The sequence below is a fragment of the Oncorhynchus tshawytscha genome, linkage group LG33 (genome assembly GCF_018296145.1).
Source record: "Oncorhynchus tshawytscha isolate Ot180627B linkage group LG33, Otsh_v2.0, whole genome shotgun sequence".
NCBI lineage: Eukaryota > Metazoa > Chordata > Actinopteri > Salmoniformes > Salmonidae > Oncorhynchus > Oncorhynchus tshawytscha.
In genome coordinates this window covers 30973487-30997398 of record NC_056461.1, presented here as the reverse complement: position 1 = coordinate 30997398, position 23912 = coordinate 30973487, and the positions used below count along the sequence as shown (strand labels likewise).

General features: G+C 42.4%; 1 protein-coding gene across 2 annotated transcripts in view; it reads left to right on the top strand.

The window, feature by feature from the left end:
* Positions 1-1266: 1266 nt before the first annotated feature.
* The window catches only part of clcn5a (chloride channel, voltage-sensitive 5a), a 25157-nt gene continuing 2511 nt past the window's right edge, over positions 1267-23912 (top strand). The window contains exons 1-12 of one of the 2 annotated variants that reach the window (XM_024397734.2): positions 1267-1356; positions 15196-15348; positions 15988-16136; positions 16369-16468; positions 16600-16787; positions 16876-16998; positions 17097-17303; positions 18641-18721; positions 18870-19412; positions 19489-19675; positions 21336-21734; positions 23499-23715. In XM_024397734.2, the coding sequence (XP_024253502.1) occupies positions 15204-15348; positions 15988-16136; positions 16369-16468; positions 16600-16787; positions 16876-16998; positions 17097-17303; positions 18641-18721; positions 18870-19412; positions 19489-19675; positions 21336-21734; positions 23499-23715 (2339 nt within the window). In that variant the 5' untranslated portion in view covers positions 1267-1356; positions 15196-15203. Of the gene's footprint in view, positions 1357-14589; positions 14768-15195; positions 15349-15987; positions 16137-16368; positions 16469-16599; positions 16788-16875; positions 16999-17096; positions 17304-18640; positions 18722-18869; positions 19413-19488; positions 19676-21335; positions 21735-23498; positions 23716-23912 lie in introns of those variants that run through there. The other variant, XM_024397733.2, reaches the window with a different exon arrangement.

Below are 23912 nucleotides of genomic sequence, written 5' to 3'. Positions count from 1 at the left end.
GTCCGTTTCGTTCTGACATCGCTCGTCCATGTGTATATAGTCTTCATACATTCCTACTTAGATTTGTGTGTATAGGGTATGTGTTGTGTAATTTGTTAGATATTACTAAACTGTCGGCGCTAGAAGCACAAGCATTTCACTATACCCGCAATAACATCTGCTAATCACGTGTATGTGACCAATACAATTTGATGGGGAGGGTTTTTTGTTTGGTTGCCGGGAGGGGGTTTGGGGGAATGAGAGTGGAGGTTGGGTGGAGGCCCACTTTTCAGTTTATTTTTTTACTTCAACTCCGTATGTTATTTTCCTTTTCAGTGGCAGCCCACGGGTATATGTTTTATGAACTTATACATTGAAATTAATATTGTACTTGTAACCCCCCGACAAAAATGACTAAACAAATAAAACATTATGATGTTCTCAGTGTCTGGACAAAATGTTCCTCTCTTTCATACATTTTAACCAGACACTAGTCATTAAAACAAGCTCCCACATGATATATTACAGAGTTTTAGAGCTTCCATACTCTGTGGATATTGAACCTTCAAACCTTCTGTTTGTTATTCATAAAAAAGTATTATTATCCTGGTCTTTGTTCTGCATTAGTTTTGAAATGCATAGCTTCCTGTTACATTGAGTGAGATAGTTGGAGATCACTTAACTGTCACGTGTCCATTATATGACAGCATGATCAAAAATTAGGTGTGGATTACACATAAACACTGAGCTTGAAGTTTGCCCTCTGTGGATGATCTTTGGTGAGTTCTTTGCTCTGTATGCAACATCACACCCAAGTCATCTCACGGTCAGTATTTCGAAATAGTTCTCTCTCCAATTCTTATCTATCTAACCTGGAGAGTTTGCTATCTTCTATTCCAATATTGATTGGGTAAACTTTCACTGTAAATGTCTTAATTTTCACTGTAAATTACTCAATTTTCAGATGATGCAAGCCAGAGCAACAATCTTTTGGATCCTTTCAGTTTCATGTGGATAGCAGGGCAGAGTGACCATTCTGATGCTAAAGAAGTAGTCTAGTTGTCTGTCTAGCTCAGATGTGTCAAACTCATTTCAGGGGGCTGAGTTTGTGCAGGTTTTTTTTTTTTTCAATTAAAACCTAGATAACCAGGTGAGGGGAGTTCCTTACTAATTAGTGACCTTAATTCATCCATCAAGTATAAGGGTGGAGCAAAAACCTGCAGACGCTCTGCCCTCCATGGAATGAGTTTGACACGTGGTCTAGTTGCATGCTAGCTGCTCCTGTAGACTTCCAGTCATTACATTAACACTAGTTAGCGATGGCTCCAGAAACTACCTTCAACTTCCTTCATATTGCACACAGTTAATCCGCCTCTGGTGAGTAGAAGAAAAAAGGGCTTCATTGGCAAAATCTTGAACTATCCCTTTAAAGGTTGATCCATCCGACAGCATAGCAGAGACTGTCGTCTCTATGGGACCATGGGTGGTGACCTTTGCTAGCACTTCACTGTTTATTTGCAAGTCTTGGCTGTCTGACATCAAATTGCAAGATAAAGACAGAAACCATTGAGGCTGACAAAGTGCACTGAAAAGTACATGCACATTGAGCCCTCACTTAAGCCAGGCCACGTGCCATGAGGGTATTTAACACACCAGAATGGCCCAAAGATATTTACAGTGTGATTTATTTTTTGGGATCTTCCTGAAATAAAGGGTCATTTTGGGGAAGGATGTTTGGCATACCTTACAAATCTGTATCCAGAACGATTATTTCAAAATAACTAATAACATTTGGGAAATTTGTGACATTTTGGCCTTACCCATGCCTTATTTAAAACCCATAAGAGTTTAAGCCAGGGGGTTACTACTAAGATATATGAAATTGTTTTAATGTCATACCAAAGATAATTTTATGATGCCTTGAAGTAACAAAAAAATATATAGTCAGTAGCTATCAGTAAAGTCTGTGCTTGAAGGGGGGGGTCAAGTGTTGATCCGATTATTGTTTTATAATTATTTTTTTGTTGGGGGGGTTGAGGTGAGGGATTATTTAAGACACTCTTTGAAGAGGTAGGGTTTCCTTGGTGTCCACATCACTACAGTGCCTTTCAAAAGTATTCATCCCCCTTGACGTTGTTTCCTATTTTGTTGCATTACAACCTGCAATTTAAATAGATTTTTATTTGGATTTCATGTAATGGACAAACACAAAATAGTCCAATTTGGTGAAGTGAAATGAAAAAAATAACATGTTTCATAATAAATAAATAAATGTTAAACGGAAAAGTGGTGCGTATATATGTATTTACCCCCTTTGCTATGAAGCCCCTAAATAAGATCTGGTGCAACCAATTACTTTCAGAAGTCACGTAATTTGTTAAATACAGTCCACCTGAGTGTCACATGATCTCAGTATATATACACCTGTTCTGAAAGACCCCAGAGTCTGCAACACCACCAAGCAAGCGGCACCATGAAGACCAAGAAGCTCTCCAAACAGGTCAGGGACAAAGTTGTGGAGAAGTACAGATCAGGATTGGGTTATAAAAAAATATCTAAAACTTTGAACATCCCACAGAGCACCATTAAATCCATTATTAAAAAATAGAAAGAATTAGGACCTCCCGGTGGTGCAGTGGTCTAAGGCTGTGCCACCAGAGATCCTGGGTTCGAGCCCAGGCTCTGTCGCAGCTGGCCGCGACCGGGAAGCCCATGGGGCGGTGCACAATTGGCCCAGCGTCATCCGGGTTAGGGAGGGTTTGGCCGGCAGGGATATCCTTGTCTCATCGCGCACTAGCGACTTCTGTGGTGGGCCAGGCGCAGTGCACACTGACCAGGTTGCCAGGTGTACGGTGTTTCCTCCGACACATTGGTGCGGTTGGCTTCCGGGTTGGATGTGCATTGTGTCAAGAAGCAGTGCGGCTTGGTTGGGTTGTGTTTCGGAGGATGCATGGCTCTCGACCTTCGCCTCTCCCGAGTCTGTGCGGGAGTTGCAGCAATGGGACAAGACTGTAACTTCTACCAAATTGGATACCACGAAATTGGGGAGAAAAAAAGGGGTAAAAAAAATGGAAAGAATACAGCACCACAACAAACCTGCCAAGAGAGGGCCTGTCCACCAAAACTCACAGACCAGGAAAGGAGGGCATTAATCAGAGAGGCAACAAAGAGACCAAAGATAACCCTGATGGAGCTGACAGCGGAGATTGGAGAATCTGTCCATAGGACCACTTTATGCTGTACACTCCACAGAGCTTGGCTTTTCTTCTTTTTTTTAAAACCTTATTTAACTAGGCAAGTCAGTTAAGAAAAAATTCTTATTTTCAATGACGGCCTAGGAACAGTGGGTTAACTGCGTTGTTCAGGGGCAGAACAACAGATTTTTACCTTGTCAGCTTGGGGATTTGATCTTGCAACCTTTCAGTTACTAGTCCAACACTTTAACCACTAGGCTACCTGCTGCCCAGCTGGGCTTAATGGAAGAGTGGCCAGAAAAAAGCCATTGCTTAAAGAAAAAAATGTGCAAACACGTTTGGTGTTCGACAAAAGGCCTGTGGGAGAAGCTACTCTGGTCAGATGAGACTAAAATTGAGTTTTTATGCCATTAAAGAAAACGCTATGTCTGGCGCAAACCCAACACCTCATCACCCCGAGAACACTTTTCATCGGCAGGGACTGTGAAACTGGTCAGAATTGAAGGAATGATGGATGGGAAACCTTGAGGGAAACCTGTTTCAGTCTTCCAGAGATTTGAGACTGGGACGGATGTTCACCTTCCAGCAGGACAATGACCCTAAGCATACTGCTAAAGCAACATTTGAGTGGTTTAAGGGGAAACATTTAAATGTATTGGAATGGCCTAGTCAAAGCCCAGACCTCAATCCAATTGAGAATCTGTGGTATGACTTAAAGATTGCTGTACACCAGTGGAACCCATCCAACTTGAAGACACTGGAGCAGTTTTGCCTTGAAGAATGGGCAAAAATCCCAGTGGCTAGATGTGCCAAGCTTATTGAGACATACCCCAAGAGACTTGCAGCTGTAATTACTGCAAAATGTGGCTCTACAAAGTTTTGACTTTGGGAGGTGAATAGTTATGCACGCTCAAGCTCTGTTTTTTGTCTTATTTCTTGTTTGTTTCACAAAACATATTTTGCATCTTCAAAGTGGTAGGCATGTTGTGTAAATCAAATGATACAACCACCCCAAAAATCTATTTTAATTCCAGGTTGTAAGGCAACAGAATAGGAGAAATACCAAGGGGTGTGAATACTTTCGTAAGCCAGTCTAAAGACATAACATGAAGTCATGAAGCGATAACGAAAGCGCCTCTTCCCCTTCAGGAGTCTGAAAAGAGTTGGCATGGGTGGGCCCTCAGATCCTCAAAGTTATTCAGCTGCACTATCCAGAGCATCTTGGCTAGCTGCATCACCGCTTGTTATGGAAAATGCACAGCCCTCGAACACGGTGCTACAGAGGGTGGTGGGGATGACTCAGTACATCACTGGTGCCAAGCTCCCTGTCATCCAGGACCTCTAAATCAGAGGAAGGCCCAATAAATTACCAAGATTTCAGCCACCCAAGTGGCGAAGCATCGACTCTTGGACTAACAGGCTCCTTGACAGCTTCTACCTCCAAGCAACAAGCCTGGTAATTAGCAATAAGACTACTAAATAGTATATTAAATGGTTTCCTGGACTATCTGCATTGACCTTATCTTACACTGACTCTATAAACACTATATAGGCCTGCACACTCTTCCACACACACTATACTCACACTACAGTACGTACATACATACATACATACAGTACATACATAACAGATTCACTACATGAAACAATAGATAGCCCCCCAAACATTTTTTTTAAAGGAAGTTTGTTCTGAAGTGTCTATCCTATCTGAGAGATACAAGAAAGATCAGTAAATATATATATATATATATTTTACATCTATTTAACCCCTTATTTTTGTCAGTAAACAGTCTCCATATACTTCTATATTAGTGTATAACACAAACTGTTGGGATGCTACAGACAGAAGATCAAATAAAATGTTACTCGTCACATGCGCCGAATACAACCGTGAAATGCTTTCTTACAAACCCTTAATCAACAATGCAGTTCAATAAATAGAAACCTTTTTGGGCTAGGTGTGAAGCTAGCATCCCACCATGACAACTTCCGGTGAAATTGCAGAGCGCAAAATTCAAAATACAAAAATCGTAAAATTAAATGTTCATGAAAATACAAGTGTCTTACATCGTTTAAAGCTTAACTTCTTGTTAATCCAACCGTGTTGTCAGATTTCAAAAAGGCTTTACGGTGAAAGCATACGATGTGATTATGTGAGGACAGCGCCCCACACCAAAATACTTTTCCAAACCAGCACAGGCGTCACAAAATCACAAATAGTGATTTAAATAAATGACTTACCTTTGAAGATCTTCCTCTGTTTGCAATCCCAATGGTCCCAGCTACACAACAAATGATTGTTTGTTCGATGCAGTCCTTCTTTATATCCCAAAAATGTCAGTTTAGTTGGTGCGCTTGATTCAGTACTCCACTCGTTCAACATGCATAAAAATGAATCCAAAAAGTTACCGGTAAAGTTCGTCCAAACAAGTCAAACGAAGTTTCTAATTAATCCTCAGGTACTCTAATATCTAAATAAATGATCAAATTTAAGACTGAGAATAGTATTTTGAATAGGGAAGATAAATGAAGAGCGCGCAACTCAATCACGCGCGCAACAAGAATACTTTTCTAATGGAGACACCTTGGAAAAACTACAACTATTTATTTGTTTTTCAAAAATCAAGCCTGAAACCCTTTCTGACGTCTAGTGGAAGCCATAGGAACTGCAATCTGAGAGGAATTATTTTGAATATCCCATAGGCTTGCATTGAAATGGCCTGTGACCTTAAAAAAGAAAGAATTATGGATGGATTCTCCTCTGGTTTTCACCCGCCATATCAGATCTGTTATACTCACATACATTATTTGAACAGTTTTAGAAACAGAGTGTTTTCTATCCAATGCTACCAATTATATGCATATCCTAGCTTCTGGGCCTCAGTAACAGGCAGGTGACTTTGGGCACGTCAGTAATCTGGAATTCAGGATACTGCCCCCTAGCCTTAAAAAGTTAAGAAAAGATTTACTAAATAAACTAAAGAGAAAAATATAATAAAATCAAAAAGTAATAACGAGGCTGTATACAGGAGTTACCTTTACCGAGTCAATGTGCGGGGGTACAGGTTAGTTGGGGGGGGTTCAATGTAAATTGTCCAGGTGGCCATTTGATTAATTGTTCAGCAGTCTTATGGCTTGGGGTTAGAAGCTGTTAAGGAGCCTTTTGGTTCTAGACTTGGTGTCGTGCGGTAGCAGAGAGAACAGTCTATGACTTGGGTGACTGGAGTCTTTGACAACTTTTTGGGCCTTCCCCTGACACTGCTTAGTATATAGGTCCTGGATGTCAGGAAGCTTGGCCCGAGTGATGTACTGGGCCATACGCACTACCCTCTTCAGCGCCTTACGGTCAAATGCCGAGCAGTTGCCATACCAGGCTGTGATGCAAACGGTCAGGATGCTCTCAATGGTGCAGCTGTAGAACTTTTTGAGGATCTGTTGGCAGATCGGCTGTACCAACTTCAGACGATGCTTGTTGGGGTTGTAGAGCAAAATACAATTGTGTTCGAGAGAGTCTCATCTTTCCATAGAGGGGTCATCATACTTTGTCGGCCAAACCGTTCGGACACTACAGAACATTTTGTGAGAAGACCGATTTTCGGGATGTCTCATGGTCTGACAAACACTGCTCTAGCTCTGTCACCTTTCACTGCAGATGCGGAAGTAGGCGGATGTGGTGGATCGTGACTCATCCAATGCAAAAAAAACATATCTCTAGTTTAAACTGACTGATTTTTCCCTTCTGTAATAAGCAGCCAATTAGGTATTTTTCCTTTATTCATGTGTTTAATCTGATACTGTTATCTCCGGCTAAACTGTTTGTATGTACTGTATGTAAGCACTTCAGAGTTATATCAAGCTAATAAGTCACTCATAAGACAAAGTTGTAAGAGTGTGCTTAACTGTATTTTCATTTACTTTATAGTTCTCACGGAAGGTGATAATTCTGAATAAAACACTTACTGTGTGCTCTGAAATATGAGTAGTGTTTAGAATAAGAATACAAATTCTTTACATCAATCTATGGATAATTACAAAAATAAACATAAATATCTAAAAAAAAGTACACTTTTTGCTTTTGTAATTTTAGCTTTTTTTAAAATATTTTTTAAACATATTCTTTTAAACAATATACGCTACATGTACATCACATTTCCAGAGAACATTTCTATGGTTTTTATTTATAGAAGATCCAAAACATCATAAATATCTTTGGGCTGTCCTGGCATGGTTTTGCCCATGAGTCCAAATCACTTGACTGTTCCTTTTTCTACTGGCCCCTGATAGGAAAAGCTCAATCAAAGGAGATCTTGTCTCAGCAGAATCATGCATTCAACAAAAAAATGAAAGATATAAACAGCAAACACATATTGTGTTCCTGCATTTTGCTGTAAATCTTCACATAATCTTTTGGTGGAGCACTGGCGGGGGAGGGATTTACTTGAAAAAAAATCAAATCAAATTTTATTTGTTACAAGCTTCGTAAACAACAGGTGTAGACTAACAGAGAAATGATTACTTACGGGTCCTTTTCCAACAATGCAGAGTTAAATACACTGCTCAAAAAAATAAAGGGAACACTAAAATAACACATCTTAGATCTGAATGAATGAAATATTCTTATTAAATACTTTTTTCTTTACATAGTTGAATGTGCTGACAACAAAATCACACAAAAATGATCAATGGTAATCAAATTGATCAACCTTTACCTTCCTTCTCACCTCATTTGCTCACATTGTATATAGACTTGTTTATACTGTATTATTGACTGTATGTTTGTTTTACTCCATGTGTAACTCTGTGTCGTTGTATCTGTCGAACTGCTTTGCTTTATCTTGGCCAGGTCGCAATTGTAAATGAGAACTTGTTCTCAACTTGCCTACCTGGTTAAATAAAGGTGAAATAAAAAATAAAATAAATAAACCCATGGAGTTCTGGATTTGGAGTCAAACTACAAAATGAAAGTGGAAAACCACACTACAGGCTGATCCAACTTTGATGTTATGTCCTTAAAACAAGTCAAAATTAGGCTCAGTAGTGTGTGTGGCCTCCACGTGCCTGTATGACCTCCCTACAACGCCTGGGCATGCTCCTGATGAGGTGGTGGATGGTCTCCTGAGGGATCTCCTCCCAGACCTGGACTAAAGCATCCGCCAACTCCTGGACAGTCTGTGGTGCAACGTGGCGTTGGTGGATGGAGCGAGACATGATGTCCCAGATGTGCTCAATTGGATTCAGGTCTGGGGAACTGGCGGGCCAGTCCATAGCATCAATTCCTTCCTGTTGCAGGAACTGCTGACACACTCCAGCCACATGAGGTCTAGCATTGTCTTGCATTAAGAGGAACCCAGGGCCAACCGCACCAGCATATGGTCTCACAAGCGGTCTGAGGATCTCATCTCGGTACCTAATGGCAGTCAGGCTACCTCTGGAGAGCACATGGAGGGCTGTGCGGCCCCCCAAAGAAATGCCACCCCACACCATGACTGACCCACCGCCAAACCGGTCATGCTGGAGGATGTTGCAGGCAGCAGAACGTTCTCCACGGCGTCTCCAGACTGTCACGTCTGTCACGTGCTCAATGTGAACCTGCTTTCATCTGTGAAGAGCACAGGGCGCCAGTGGCGAATTTGCCAATCTTGGTGTTCTCTGGCAAATGCCAAACGTCCTGCACGGTGTTGGGCTGTAAGCACAACCCCCACCTGTGGACGTCAGGCCCTCATACCACCCTCATGGAGTCTTTTTCTGACCGTTTGAGCAGACACATGCACATTTGTGGCCTGCTGGAGGTCATTTCGCAGGGCTCTGGCAGTGCTCCTCCTGCTCCTCCTTGCACAAAGCCGGAGGTAGCGGTCCTGCTGCTGGGTTGTTGCCCTCCTATGGCCTCCTCCACGTCTCCTGATGTACTGGCCTGTCTGCTGGTAGTGCCTCCATGCTCTGGACACTATGCTGACAGACACAGCAAAGCTTCTTGCCACAGCTCGCATTGATGTGCCATCCTGGATGAGCTGCACTACCTGAGCCACTTGTGTGGGTTGTAGACTCCGTCTCATGCTACCACTAGAGTGAAAGCACCGTCAGCATTCAAAAGTGACCAAAACATCAGCCAGGAAGCATAGGAACTGAGAAGTGGTCTGTGGTTATCACCTGCAGAACCACTCCTTTATTTGGGGTGTCTTGCTAATTGCCTATAATTTCCACCTGTTGTCTATATCCCATTTGCATAACACCATGTGAAATGTATTGTCAATCAGTGTTGCTTCCAAAGTGGACAGTTTGATTTCACAGAAGTGTGATTGACTTGGAGTTACATTGTGTTGTTTAAGTGTTCCCTTTATTTTTTTGAGCAGTGTAAAGATAAGCAGCTTACAGATCATTGCACCTGTACATAGACCATCTGTAAATAGCCCACCCAACTACCTCATCCCCATATTGTTATTAATTTTTTTTGCTCCTTTGCACCCCAGTATCTCTACTTGTACATTCATCTTCTGCACATCTATCACTCCAATGCTTAATTGCTAAATTGTAATTATTTAGCCACTATGGCCTATTTATTGCCTTACCTAATCTTACTTAATTTGCACACATTGTATATAGACTTTTCTTTTGCGTTATTGACTGTACGTTTGTTTATTCCATCTGTAACTATGTTGTTTGTGTCGCACTGCTTTGCTTTATCTTGGCCAGGTTGCAGTTGTAAATGAGAACTTGTTCTCAACTAGCCTACCTGGTTAAATAAAGGTGAAATAAATACCCCCCAAAAATGTATTTAGATATATTAGTGACACAAGGAATAAATACACATTGAATAAACGAATAACAATAAAGAGTAAAAATAACATTGCTGTATACATTACTGGGAGTACCAGTACCGAGTCAATGTGAACTAAGAATATGGGTTGTGTCATGCAGCTTCCACCCATTAAATAGTCATAAATATTCATAATAGCCTCAGGACCCAAAACAATGTAACCAAAGCGATTGAAAACTATCCACATTGGGACTTATAAAGAGGATGTAATTCATGAACCGTGTTTTGTCTCACAAACTGGGTCCATTACATTTTGGGATGTTTTTAGGTCATCATGCTAACAATAGGCTTTCATGTCAGGCTTGATCATACACAGTACCCCAGACCAATTAGACCAGCCTATGTCAATTGACTTAGGTGGCTATCTCTCCATGTAGCTGTGAAAGTATTGAACTGGCAAAGATGAATTCACTTATCATATTGTTTTCACTTCATCCTTTGACCTCATTGGTTCAGATGAAACAGAGGTGCCAATGAGAGGTCACTAGAACACAGATGCACTGTGGACAAAGTCTGACTTGTTCTGCTAAGAAATAGGGTACACTAGGATTGTAACTCTCGCCATTGTCTGTTCAGTGTTTCTCTTTGAGCAAACAAGGACTCTAAAAATAGGTTGTTGGTTTTGGGGAGTCATTGAACCCTCTCTGCTTTCCGGGAGTACATGTTCAAAGAAATAATGCTTGATTTCAATAGTGATACCCAAAAACTTACTGCCATTGCTGAACTTTTTTGAGAGTGTAATTTGATACACTCTGCATACATGAACCCATTCCATTATAACCCAGTTTTCAAACAGACAGTTGCAGTGGGAAATACATTCAAACTCAGTTTCTCACAATACCTGACATTTAATCAGAGTCAAATTTCCCTGTCTTAGGTCAGTTAGGATCACCACTTTATTTTAAGAATGTGAAATGTCAGAATAATAGAGAGAATTATTTCAGCTTTTATTTCTTTCATCACATCCCCAGTGGGTCAGAAGTTCACATACACTCAATTAGTATTTGGGAGTATTGCCGTTAAATGTTTAACTTGGGTCAAATGTTTCGGGTAGCCTTCCACAAGCTTCCCAAAATAAGTTGGGTGGATTTTGGCCCATTCCTCCTGACAGAGCTGGTGTAACTGAGTCAGGTTTGTAGGCCTCCTTGCTCGCACACGCTTTTTCAGTTATGCACACAAATTTTCTAGAGGATTGAGGTCAGGGCTTTGTGATGGCCACTCCAATACCTTCACTTTGTTGTCCTTATGCCATTTTGTCACAACTTTGGAAGTATGCTTGGGGTCATTGTCCATTTGGAAGACCCATTTGCGACCAAGCTTTAACTTCCTGACTGATGTCTTGAGATGTTGCTTCAATACATCCACATAATTTTCCCTGCCTCATGATACCATCTATTTTGTGAAGTGCACCAGCCCCTTCTGCAGCAAAGCACCCCACAACATGATGCTGCCACCCCCGTGCTTCATGGTTGGGATGGTGTTCTTTGGCTTGCAAGCCTCCCCCTTTTCCCTCCAAACATAACGATGGTCATTATTGCCAAACTGTTCTATTTTTGTTTCATCAAACCAGAGGACATTTCTCCAAAAAGTATGATCTTTGTCCCCATGTGCAGTTGCAAACCGTAGTCTGGCTTTTTTATGGCGGTTTTGGAGCAGTGGCTTCTTCCTTGCTGAGCGGCCTTTCAGGTTATGTCGATATAGGACTCGTTTTACTGTGGATATACTGTAGATACTTTGTATCTGTTTCCTTCGGCATCTTCACAAGGTCCTTTGCTGCTGTTCTGGGATTTATTTGCACTTTTCACACCAGAGTACGTTCATCTCTAGGAGGCAGAACACGTCTCCTTCCTGAGCGGTATGACGGCTGCATGGTCCCATGGTGTTTATACTTGGGTACTATTGTCTGTACAGACGAACGTGGTACCTTCTGGTGTTTGGAAATTGTTCCCAAGGATGAACCAGACTTGTGGTGGTCTAAAAAAAATTCTGAGGTCTTGGCTGATTAATTTGGTTTTTCCCATGATGTCAAGCAGAGAGAGTTTGAAGGTTGGCCTTGACATACATCCACAGGTGCACCTCCAATTGACTCAGATGATGTCAATTAGTCTATCAGAACCTTCTAAAGGCATGAAATCATTTTCTGGAATTTTCCAAGCTGTTTAAAGGCACTATCAACTTAGTTTATGTTAACTTCTGACCCACTGGAATTGTGATGCAGTGAATTATAAGTGAAATAATCTGTCTGTAAACAATTGTTGGAAACATTACTTGTATCATGCACAAGGTAGATGTCCTAACCGATTTGCCAAAACTATAGTTTGTTAACAAGAAATTTGTGGAGTAGTTGAAAAACGAGTTTTAATGACTCCAACCTAAGTGTATGTACACTTCCGACTTCAACGGTAACTGTTTGGGGACGAGCAGTAGCATGTCATAGCCACCAGAGGGTAACCTTGTCTAATTTAGCTACACCTCTACATCTGCTGGAAACACAGAACAAATATCAATATTTTAACATCCTTTTTTAAAACATCCTTGTTTGCTACACTGATGGGTTAAATAATTACTTTAAAACTATTATCTCCATTTTGACGGGTTACCAAAGTATTAACCAGAGTCTTTGGGAAATAAAGGAATAATCAATCACCAATTAACTGATCAGCATTACGCAGACCAGCTGGCAAGTGTCTTCACTGACATTTTCAATCACTTCTTGTCCCAGTCTGTAATCCCAACATGTTTCCGGCTGACCCCCATTGTCCCTGTTCCAAAGAACTCCAAGGTAACCTGCCTAAAGGACTACCACCCTGTAGTACTCACATCTGTAATTATGAAGTGCTTTAAAAAGCTAGTCTTGACACACATCAACACCATCATCCCAGACATCCTGGACCCACTCCAATTCATATACTGCGCCAACAGATCTACAGGAGACACAATCTCAGTTCCACTTTACACTGCCCTCTCCCACCTGGACAAAAGCAGAAATAACTATGTGAGAATGATGTGCATAGACTACAGCTCAGCGTTCAACATCATGGTCCCTTCCAAGATCATCCCAAAGCTCGGGATCCTTGGACTGAACACCTCCCTCTGAATCCAAGACTTGCTGACCGGCCGGCCTCTGGTGTTGAGGGTTTAGTCCCTCGGGTACATGCTTATTCCCCTTCTGTACTCCCTGTTCAACCACGACTATGTGGCCACGCACGACTCCAACACCATCGTCAAGTTTGCTGATGACGGTGGTAGGCCTGATCACCGACGATGATGAGACCGCCTACACGGAGGAGATCAGAGACCTGGCAGTGTGATGCCATGACAAAAACCTCTCCCTCAATGTCAGTAAGACAAAGAAGCTGATCGTGGACTACAGGAGAAAGAGAGCACAGCACGTCCCCATCCACATCGACAGGGCTGTAGACGAGTGGGTGAGGGTTTTAAGTTTGTTACATTTTAGTCATTTAGCAGACCCTCTTATCCAGAGCAACTTACAGTTAGTGCATTCATCTTAAGATGGCTAGGTTTGGACAGTCACATTTCACAGGCACAGTAAGTACACCTTTCCTCAATAAAGTAGCTATCAGCAAAGTCAGAGCTAGAAGGGGGAGGGCAAGTGTTGGATCAGGATTTTATTTTTGTATTTTGGGTGAGGGGGATTATAAAATTAAGACACTCTTTGAAGAGGTAGGGTTTCCTTGGCGTCCACATCACTAAGGACTTAACAAGAAGTTATGAAGAGGGAACAGTGCCTCTTCCCCCTCAAGAGGCTGAAAAGATTTGGCATGGGTAGGCCCTCGGATCCTCAAAGTTCTTCAATTGCACCATCAAGAGCATCTTGACTAGCTGCATCACCGCTTGGTGTTGCAAATGCACAGCCCTCAACCTCAAAGCGCTACAGAGGGTGGTGCGGACGACCCAGTACATCACTGGGGCTGAGCTCCCTGTCATCCAGGACCTCTATCAGGCGGTTTCAGTGGAAGGTCTGGAAAAATTACCAAAGACTTCAGCCACCCAAGCCATGGACTGTTCATTCTGATACCGTCCAGCAAACGGTACTGGATATTGGGCTTTCGGACCAACAGGGTCCGAGACAGCTTCTACCTCCAAGCAACTAGCCTGCTAATTAGCCATACGACTACTAAATTGTAAATTAAATGGTTGCCTGGGCTATTTGCATTGACCTTATCTTGCACTAACTCTATGCAGTTACGAGACTATATATAAACATTGTATAGGCCTTCACACACACTACACTGACACACAAAATCACACATTCATCATTGCTGCTGCTGCTACTCTGTTCTGTTCTCTTACTCTTATTAGTATCTATCTGATGCCTTGACACTTCATCTACCTTAATTACCTCATGCCCCTGCAAATTGGTACTGGTACTCCCACTATGTAGATTAAATGTGTATTTTATTCCTCTTTCTATGACTATTTTTGTTATCATTCATATATTCTGCATTGTTAAGAGAGGCTGTATAAGCAAGCATTTGATAGTAAAAGTCGGCACTTGTATTCTGCGCATGTGACAAATAAAACATTATTTGATTTGATTAGCATCTGGTTGGGGGGGGTTGTGGGATGGGGAGGGTTCGTTACAAGGTAGTAGTGCTCTTTAATTTATTTATTTTCGTGAAGAAGAAGATGATCACCTGGGATCAGCTCTCAATGTATGTCGCAACAGGAAGTTGTTGGCATTCGAATCAGACAACAACAACAACAACAACAACATTAGCAGAACAGCAGAGTTCTCAGTCGAAGTCCATCCGACAAAGTAATAACGACTTTTATATTAATATGATGTCAGTAATATGTGCTTGCATATGAACCTCTCGGGTTTCTCTGGCTAATGTTAATCTTGCTTGCAAGTGTTATGTGAGTGTGGCTGCGCTTTGTGCTAACTTGTTAGTTAGCAAGTTAGCTAACGCGTTAGCTGCCTTGGTTGGAGACACTATTGTCGATGTCAGTCCGTAGCTAACCTTAGCTAACCAAAAAAGCCAGTCAAATATGATAACACATTTTAAAACAGAGCTAGCTAACTTGACAATGTTTGTCCGATTTATTAGCTAACTAACGTTAGCTCACATAGCTAGGGCCCCGAGAACATTAGTGTAGCTATCCAGTTAACGTTAGGTGGATGATTCCTTTGCTTTGAACTCTTTGCTTTTGAACCATGACCTCATTATGTGTGTGTTCCTTCAGTATTATCGATGGATAACACCGGATATTGCAACGATAGCTTCAATAGCATACGAAGTAGCACAAGTGACGAGGACATGGTGGAGATAGCAGGGTCGACATTAGACTTCTCTAACACGGAGGATGTACCACCCTTGGACCGAGACTATGGTTCTGGTAAGACCAAGGCCCATGTCTCTATTGTAGTGTATACGCGCGCGCACACACACAAATCATGGATTTGTTAATGTGTGTCTTGTTTTGATAGGTGTGTTGTTTGATCAAATGTCTTAGTTATGAGTAAACGGTAACACATTAATCTAGGCCAGCCTACATTGCTGGGATTTAATATAAGTGAGAACAAAGTCCGCTTTGCATTCCTTCCTTTGTTTTGATTTGGTTTAATTTGACACCAATTGAATTTGGAATATGCAGTTATTAGGCCTAAACTATTCTGATCACATCCCAAACCTCACACTCAGTGAGGTGCCACTGTTTTTCATCAATATTTCCCAGCTATTTTATCTGTAACACATTGTTCCCTTTAGGTATGTGTTATTGATATGCAAGTAAAACCTTTGTTATTAGATAAACACTAAGGGGTAGTTTTCCAGACACTGATTAAGCCTAGTCCTAGACCAATGGATAATCTCCATTAAAAAAAAATATATATATTATTAGTCGAAGACTAGGTTTAGCCTAATCTGTGTCTGGGGAAACTGCCATTCAAGCAATGCCAGCTCTAGAATGTGTTTTCCCTCTGTCCATTGAATCTCTTCAATTCCTCACATCTCTTCTTCATCCCTTCTCCTCCAGGGGATAACCCAGGTATGGAGGAGGTGAACGGGGTTCCTAAACTGATGGACCTGCTTGATGAGCCTGTGCCTGGGGTGGGCACCTATGAGGACTTTAACACCATAGACTGGGTGCGGGAGAAGTCCAAAGACCGTGACCGGCACAGAGAGGTTACCCACATCCTATTTATCTCCTTGTCCTTTTAATTCTTAGTCTTAACCCACTTCCCAACCCATAACAAAACGCGTGTCTCAAACAGGCTTCAGATCGGTATCTATGTATACTTGTCATCATTATTCGGTGTAGTAGCAACACCTGTATAAGTTACATGGCATTACTGTCTGAATCAAAAGCATCATAGTATTATAACAACAATATTTATTTCACCTGTCTGATGTGTAGATTACCAGTAAAAGCAAAGAGTCTACATGGGCACTGGTGAACAGTGTCTGTGATGCTTTCTCTGGATGGCTGCTCATGCTGCTGATTGGACTCATGTCAGGTCAGCCTAATTGTATACAGATTGATGATGCATAAATGCTTTTTCATTTGATTTCCTCTACTAAGACCCACACAGCAATGCACCTGGGAGCCATTGGTAGTGTTAGTAATTTACCGTGTGGATTATTCCAGGCGCGTTGGCAGGTGGGATTGACATATCAGCCCACTGGATGACAGACCTGAAGGAAGGGGTTTGTCTGAACGGGTTCTGGTTCAACCATGAACACTGCTGTTGGACCTCCAACGAGACCACCTTCCAAGAGAGGGACAAGTGTCCACAGTGGAAAAGCTGGGCTGAGCTCATCATCGGCACAACAGAGGTGTGCTAAAATATTACTACTTGACCCATTGTGTTTATTGTATGTGATGATTTTTGTCACAGTCTGATTGTGAAATTTGTGTCTGCAGGGTCCCTTTGCGTACATTATGAACTACCTAATGTATGTGTGCTGGGCTCTGCTATTCTCCTTCCTGGCCGTGACACTGGTCAGGGCCTTCGCCCCCTATGCCTGTGGTTCTGGAATCCCAGAGGTAAGATTATTTCATTTCTTTACCCTTATTTGATATGTCTTTTGAATGAGGACAAAGGATGTGGTTTATTTTCCCATGCTATTTATTTTCTCTCCCAGATCAAAACCATATTGAGTGGTTTCATCATCCGAGGGTACCTGGGGAAGTGGACCCTGGTGATTAAGACCATCACCCTGGTCCTGGCTGTGTCGTCGGGGCTCAGCCTGGGGAAGGAGGGGCCCCTGGTCCACGTGGCCTGCTGCTGTGGCAACATCCTCTGCCACCTTTTCACCAAGTACCGCAAGAATGAGGCCAAGCGCAGAGAGGTGAGAAATGGGGCCTAAAATTCACTTTTTGTTCCACCAGCCACTGGCAGGTAGATAGAAAAATATACCAGCCACTCAGATTTTTTTGATTTTATTGCATAATTACCTGAAAAAACAAGATGACCATGCTTACTGTTTCTAAAACAAGAAATGTATTCGTAAGAAGCATTGTGATATATATTGTGATCTATTGCTCAATTTCATTTCATTTTTTGTGACCTGAGTCTTTTAACCAAAATATCAGATGAGACAAAATGTTAAGCTTCCCTTTTAAAGGTGAGAGGTTACCGTGGTAACGGGGCCACTGAGTCCTGTTTCTGTGTGAGAGATTTTGGGATCTGACTTGTAGTAGACAGCATATCTTCGCTATCAATTGAAGCAGCAGACTCAAACTAACATTGAAAACCAACTGTCCTTGTGAACTAAACAATGCTCATTTTGTAGACTTTCGCATAAATTAGACCGACTTTTATGCCTGTGCACTTGGCATCTAAGAATGAATGTATTAGCACATTGCACAAAGCTCCCCAGACAGCAGGCAGCGTTGCTGTGCGAGGTGGGATAGAGATTGATATTTATTTGTGCTATAAGCAGTTATAAAACAAAATAGAAGAAAACAGCTACTGCAGCATTTTTCCCTACTTGACTTTTCACTATTTCTATTTGCGAATGTAATGCTCGCATTGTAGAGCCTTGCAAATTGACCACCCGCCAGCGTGGCTGGGGAAATCAACATTCTTACCCGCTAATACCTAAATCTACCTGCATTTGGCGCGTGTTCATTTTATTCTGCACTGGGCTATTCACAAACATTTGAACCCTTTTTTAAATGGATGGATACAATACTGGTTAACCTTTTAACTATTATTTTAAGGAACTGGCACAAATTGCAAAAGCTAGGACCACTGATGTTGTTTTGACTCAAATCAAGCTGTATCAAGAGTGAGAGCCTCAAGTCATATTCAGCAGGAAAACCCCATTCAACTATAAATAGCCTGTGGCTGGTTTGATGATTTCAACAAACACATACCACAAGGTGATGTTTTTGCTTCTCTGCTACAGTGAGATGGTATTAATGGAAGTACAATGCCACAAACATGCAGTGACTCTGTCTCCCTTCTGTAAAATTGGTGCCTGAGATTTATTTTCCAACACAGAGATATTTTGCATTGAGTCATGAATCATCGTGTTATATTAATTGTTATTTAGCCATGTTGCTGAGCTGTGTTATAAAGCATTAATGTACTGACACATAGATTTTTAGCTGTGTTGTAAAGCATTAATGTGCTGACACCGATCACCTTCTTACTTCCTTTGCTTGGTGGTTTGTGTTGCAGGTTCTGTCTGCCGCTGCAGCAGTTGGTGTGTCTGTGGCTTTTGGGGCCCCCATAGGAGGAGTGCTCTTCAGTCTGGAGGAGGTAACAAGTGCCTTAGCTTCCTCCTCCTTGTGTAAATCTATGGGCTCTATGACTGTCAAATTGAAACACTCCTAAAGGTAACTTTTGAATGTTTATAAAGTTGACTATGATCACTGTGTAACTGTCCGTCTCCTCATGGCCCTGTCAGGTGAGCTACTACTTCCCTCTGAAGACCCTGTGGCGGTCGTTCTTCGCAGCCCTGGTGGCAGCCTTCACCCTGCGCTCCATCAATCCGTTTGGCAACAGCCGCCTGGTGCTGTTCTACGTGGAGTTCCACACCCCCTGGCACCTCCTGGAGCTCGTACCCTTCATCCTCCTGGGCATCTTCGGGGGCATCTGGGGCGCCTTCTTCATCCGTGCCAACATCGCGTGGTGCCGGAGGCGTAAGACCACGTGGCTGGGCCATTACCCGGTCCTGGAGGTGCTGGTTGTCACCGCGGTGACGGCGGTGGTGGCTTTCCCTAACAGCTACACCCGCACTAGCACCAGTGAGCTCATCTCTGAGCTCTTCAACGACTGTGGCCTGCTGGACTCCTCCAAGCTATGTAACTATGACAACGCCAATGTCACCAAGAGCAGCAACGAGCTGCCGGACCGCCCAGCTGGAAATGACGTTTACACGGCCATGTGGCAGCTGTCCCTGGCCCTGGTCTTTAAGATGCTCATCACCGTGGTTACCTTCGGCATGAAGGTACTGGAGAACCTCCGTCACATCTGTATGGCACATCTGTGCTTTGAGCGTTAATATAAGGATGTCGTTCCTCCAGGTTCCCTCTGGTCTGTTCATACCCAGCATGGCGGTAGGGGCGATCGCAGGCAGGCTGCTGGGAATAGGAATGGAGCAGCTGGCCTACTACCACCATGACTGGGCGATCTTCAGGGGCTGGTGTTCTCCTGGTGCTGACTGCATCACCCCAGGCCTCTACGCCATGGTGGGGGCTGCTGCCTGCTTAGGTAAGGCCTGCGTGGCTACTGTATGTTGGCACCTTGCATGTTTAACAGCTTTTCCTTTTGTCTTTATTCTAGGCTCCTTTTTCCTGGTTAAATGTTGTCTTGTGGTTAGAGGTCGACCGATTATGATTTTCACCGCCGATACAGATTTATTGGAGGACCAAAAAAAGCTGATACCGATTAATAGGCCGTTTTTAATTTTGTAATTTTTTACAATTTTTTAAAATATATATATTTGTAATAATGACAATTACAACAATACTGAATGAACAATGAACACTTATTTTAACTTAATATAATAAATAAAGAAAATCTATTTAGTCTCAAAAAAATTATGAAACATGCTCAGTTTAGTTTAAATAATGCAAAAACACAGTGTTGGAGAAGAAAGTAAAAGTGCCATATGTGCCATGTAAAAAAAAAAGCTAATGTTTAAGTACCTTGCTCAGAACATATGAAAGCTGGTGTTTCAATATTCCCAGTTCTTCAATATTTCCAGTTAAGAAGTTTTAGGTTGTAGTTATTATAGGAATTATGACGCGTCAACGATTTCTCTCTATACCATTTGTATTTCATATAACATTGACTATTGGATGTTCTAATAGGCTCTTTAGTATTGCCAGCCTAATCTCGGGAGTTGATAGGCTTGAAGTCATAAACATCGCTGTGAATAAAGCATTGCTAAGAGCTGCTGGCAAACACAGTAAAGTTTGAATGAGTGCTTATGAGCCTGCTGCCTACCACCACTCAGTCAGACTGCTGTATCAAATAACGAATCATAGACTTAATTTTAATATAATAAACACAGAAACACAAGCCTTTGGTCATTAATATGGTCAAGTCCGGAAACTATCATTTCGAAAACGAAACCTTTAATCTTTCAGTGAAATTTAGAACAGTTCCTTATTTTATCAAACAGGTGGCAACCCTAAGTCTAAATATTGCTGTTACATTGCACAACCTTTAATGTTATGTCATAATTATATAAAATACTGTCAAATTAGTTCGTAACGTGCCAGACGGCCCAAACTGTTGCATATACCCTGACTCTGCGTGCAATGAACGCAAGAGAAGTGACACAATTTCCCTAGTTAATATTGCCTGCTAACCTGGATTTCTTTTAACTAAATATGCAGGTTTAAAAAATATATACTTCTGTGTATTGATTTTAAGAAAGGTGTTGATGTTTATGGTTAGGTACATTCGTGCAATGATTGTGCTTTTTTCAACATTGCGCTTTTGTTAAATCATCCCCCGTTTGGCGAAGTTGGAGGCTGTGATTCGATGATAAATTAACAGGCACCGCATTGATTATATGCAACGCAGAACAAGCTAGTTAACCTAGTAATATCATCAATCATATGTAGTTAACTAGTGAATATGTTAAGTTAAAGTTTAATGCTAGCTAGCAACTTACCTTGGCTCCTTGTTGCACTCACGTAACAGGTGGTCAGCCTGCCACACAGTTTCCTCGTGGAATGCAATGTAATCGGCCTCCAAAAATGCCGATTACCGATTTGTTATGAAAACTTGAAATCGGCCCTAATTAATCGGCCATGCTGATTAATCGGTCGACCTCTAATTGTGGGTATGCCTAATGTTTTCTGCCTCCACCCCTCTCTCTGTGCCACCCACTCCCTCCCCACTGGCTTTGTGCCCACAGGTGGGGTGACCCGTATGACTGTGTCCCTGGTGGTCATCATGTTCGAGCTGACCGGAGGGCTGGAGTACATCGTGCCCCTGATGGCTGCGGCCATGACCAGTAAGTGGGTGGCGGACGCCATCGGGCGCGAGGGGATCTACGAGGCTCACATCCGCCTCAATGGTTACCCCTTCCTGGAGGCCAAGGAGGAGTTCAGTCATAAGACCCTGGCCATGGACGTGATGCGGCCGCGTCGCAGTGACCCGCCGCTCTCCGTACTGACCCAGGACGGCATGACGGTAGAGGACGTGGAGACCATGATCACTGACACCACCTACAGCGGCTTCCCCGTGGTGGTCTCCCATGAGTCCCAACGCCTAGTGGGATTCGTGCTGCGAAGGGACCTCACCATCTCCATAGGTAGGGATGACAGATCATCATCATGCTGAGGTGCTGGCTTTTGACCCACATGCTCTGTCACCTTTGTCAAAACAATGTCATGTATTCTTAATAATAATACATTATATTTACAATGGGGCAAAAAAAGTATTTAGTCAGCCACCAATTGTGCAAGTTCTCCCACTTAAAAAGATAAGAGAGGCCTGTAATTTTCATCATATGTACACTTCAACTATGACAGACAAAATGAGGGAAAAAATTCCAGAAAATCACATTGTAGGATTTTTAATGAATTTATTTGCAAATTATGGTGGAAAATAAGTATTTGGTCACCTACAAACAAGCAAGATTTCTGGCTCTCACAGACTTGTAACTTCTTCTTTAAGAGGCTCCTCTGTCCTCCACTCGTTACCTGTATTAATGGCACCTGTTTGAACTTGTTATCAGTATAAAAGACACCTGTCCACAACCTCAAACAGTCACACTACACTATGGCCAAGACCAAAGAGCTGTCAAAGGACACCAGAAACAAAATTGTAGACTGCACCAGGCTGGGAAGACTGAATCTGCAATAGGTAAGCAGCTTGGTTTGAAGAAATCAACTGTGGGAGCAATTATTAGGAAATGGAAGACATACAAGACCACTGATAATCTCCCTCGATCTGGGGCTCCACGCAAGATCTCACCCCGTGGGGTCAAAATGATCACAAGAACGGTGAGCAAAAATCCCAGAACCACACGGGGGCCCTAGTGAATAACCTGTAGAGAGCTGGGACCAAAGTAACAAAGCCTACCATCAGTAACACACTACGCCGCCAGGGACTCAAATCCTGCAGTGCCAGACGTGTCCCCCTGCTTAAGCCAGTACATGTCCAGGCCCGTCTGAAGTTTGCTAGAGAGCATTTGGATGATCCAGAAGAAGATTGGGAGAATGTCATATGGTCAGATGAATCCAAAATATAACGTTTTGGTAAAAACTCAACTCATCGTGTTTGGAGGACAAAGAACACCATACCTACTGTGAAGCATGGGGGTGAAAACATCATGCTTTGGGGCTATTTTTCTACAAAGGGTCCAGGATGACTGATCCGTGTGAAGGACAGAATGAATGGGGCCATGTATCGTGAGATTTTGAGTGAAAACCTCCTTCCATCAGCAAGGGCATTGAAGATGAAACGTGGCTGGGTCTTTCAGCATGACAATGATCCCAAACACACCGCCCGTGCACCGAAGGAGTGGCTTTGTAAGAAGCATTTCAAGGTCCTGGAGTGGCCTAGCCAGTCTCCAGATCTCAACCCCATAGAAAATCTTTGGAGTGAGTTGAAAGTCCGTGTGAATACAGCCCCAAAACATCACTGCTCTAGAGGAGATCTGCATGGAGGAATGGGCCAAAATACCAGCAACAGTGTGTGAAAACCTTGTGAAGACTTACAGAAAACGTTTGACCTCTCATTGCCAACAAAGGGTATATAACAAAGTATTGAGAAACTTTTGTTATTGACGAAATACTTATTTTCCACCATCATTTGCAAATAAATTCATTAAAAATCCTAGAATGTGATTTTCTGGATTTTTTTTCTCATTTTGTCTGTCATAGTTGAAGTGTACCTATGATCAAAATTACAGGCCTCTCTCATCTTTTTAAGTGGGAGAACTTGCACAATTGGTGGCTGACTAAATACTTTTTTGCCCCACTGTATATAGCTCTTTTGAAGGACCCAAAGTTGCTTCTTATTTGGTCTTATCCCACTGACAGCCCTCAGTAACCCCTCCCTCTCCTCTCAGATAATGCCAGACAGCGTCAGGATGGGATAGTGAGCACATCGAGGGTCTTCTTTACAGAGTACACGCCCCCTCAGCCCCCCAACAGCCCCCCTCCTTTGAAGCTCAGAGGCATCATGGACCTTAGTCCCTTCACCGTCACAGACCACACCGCCATGGACATTGTGGTGGACATCTTCAGGAAGCTGGGCCTGCGCCAGTGCCTCATCACACACAATGGGTAACACACCTGCTACTGAGAACTAGCTATGTAATTAGTGACCTCGACTTACATCTATAGTGGACTGATTTCATAAGTAGAATAGAGCAGCCCCCCCCCCAAGACAGACACAAAAAATGACTTGAAATTGATAACATGTTTTATTAAAAAATGCCACTAAATTGGCTTGTACATTTTTCTTTTTTATCTCCTTTTTG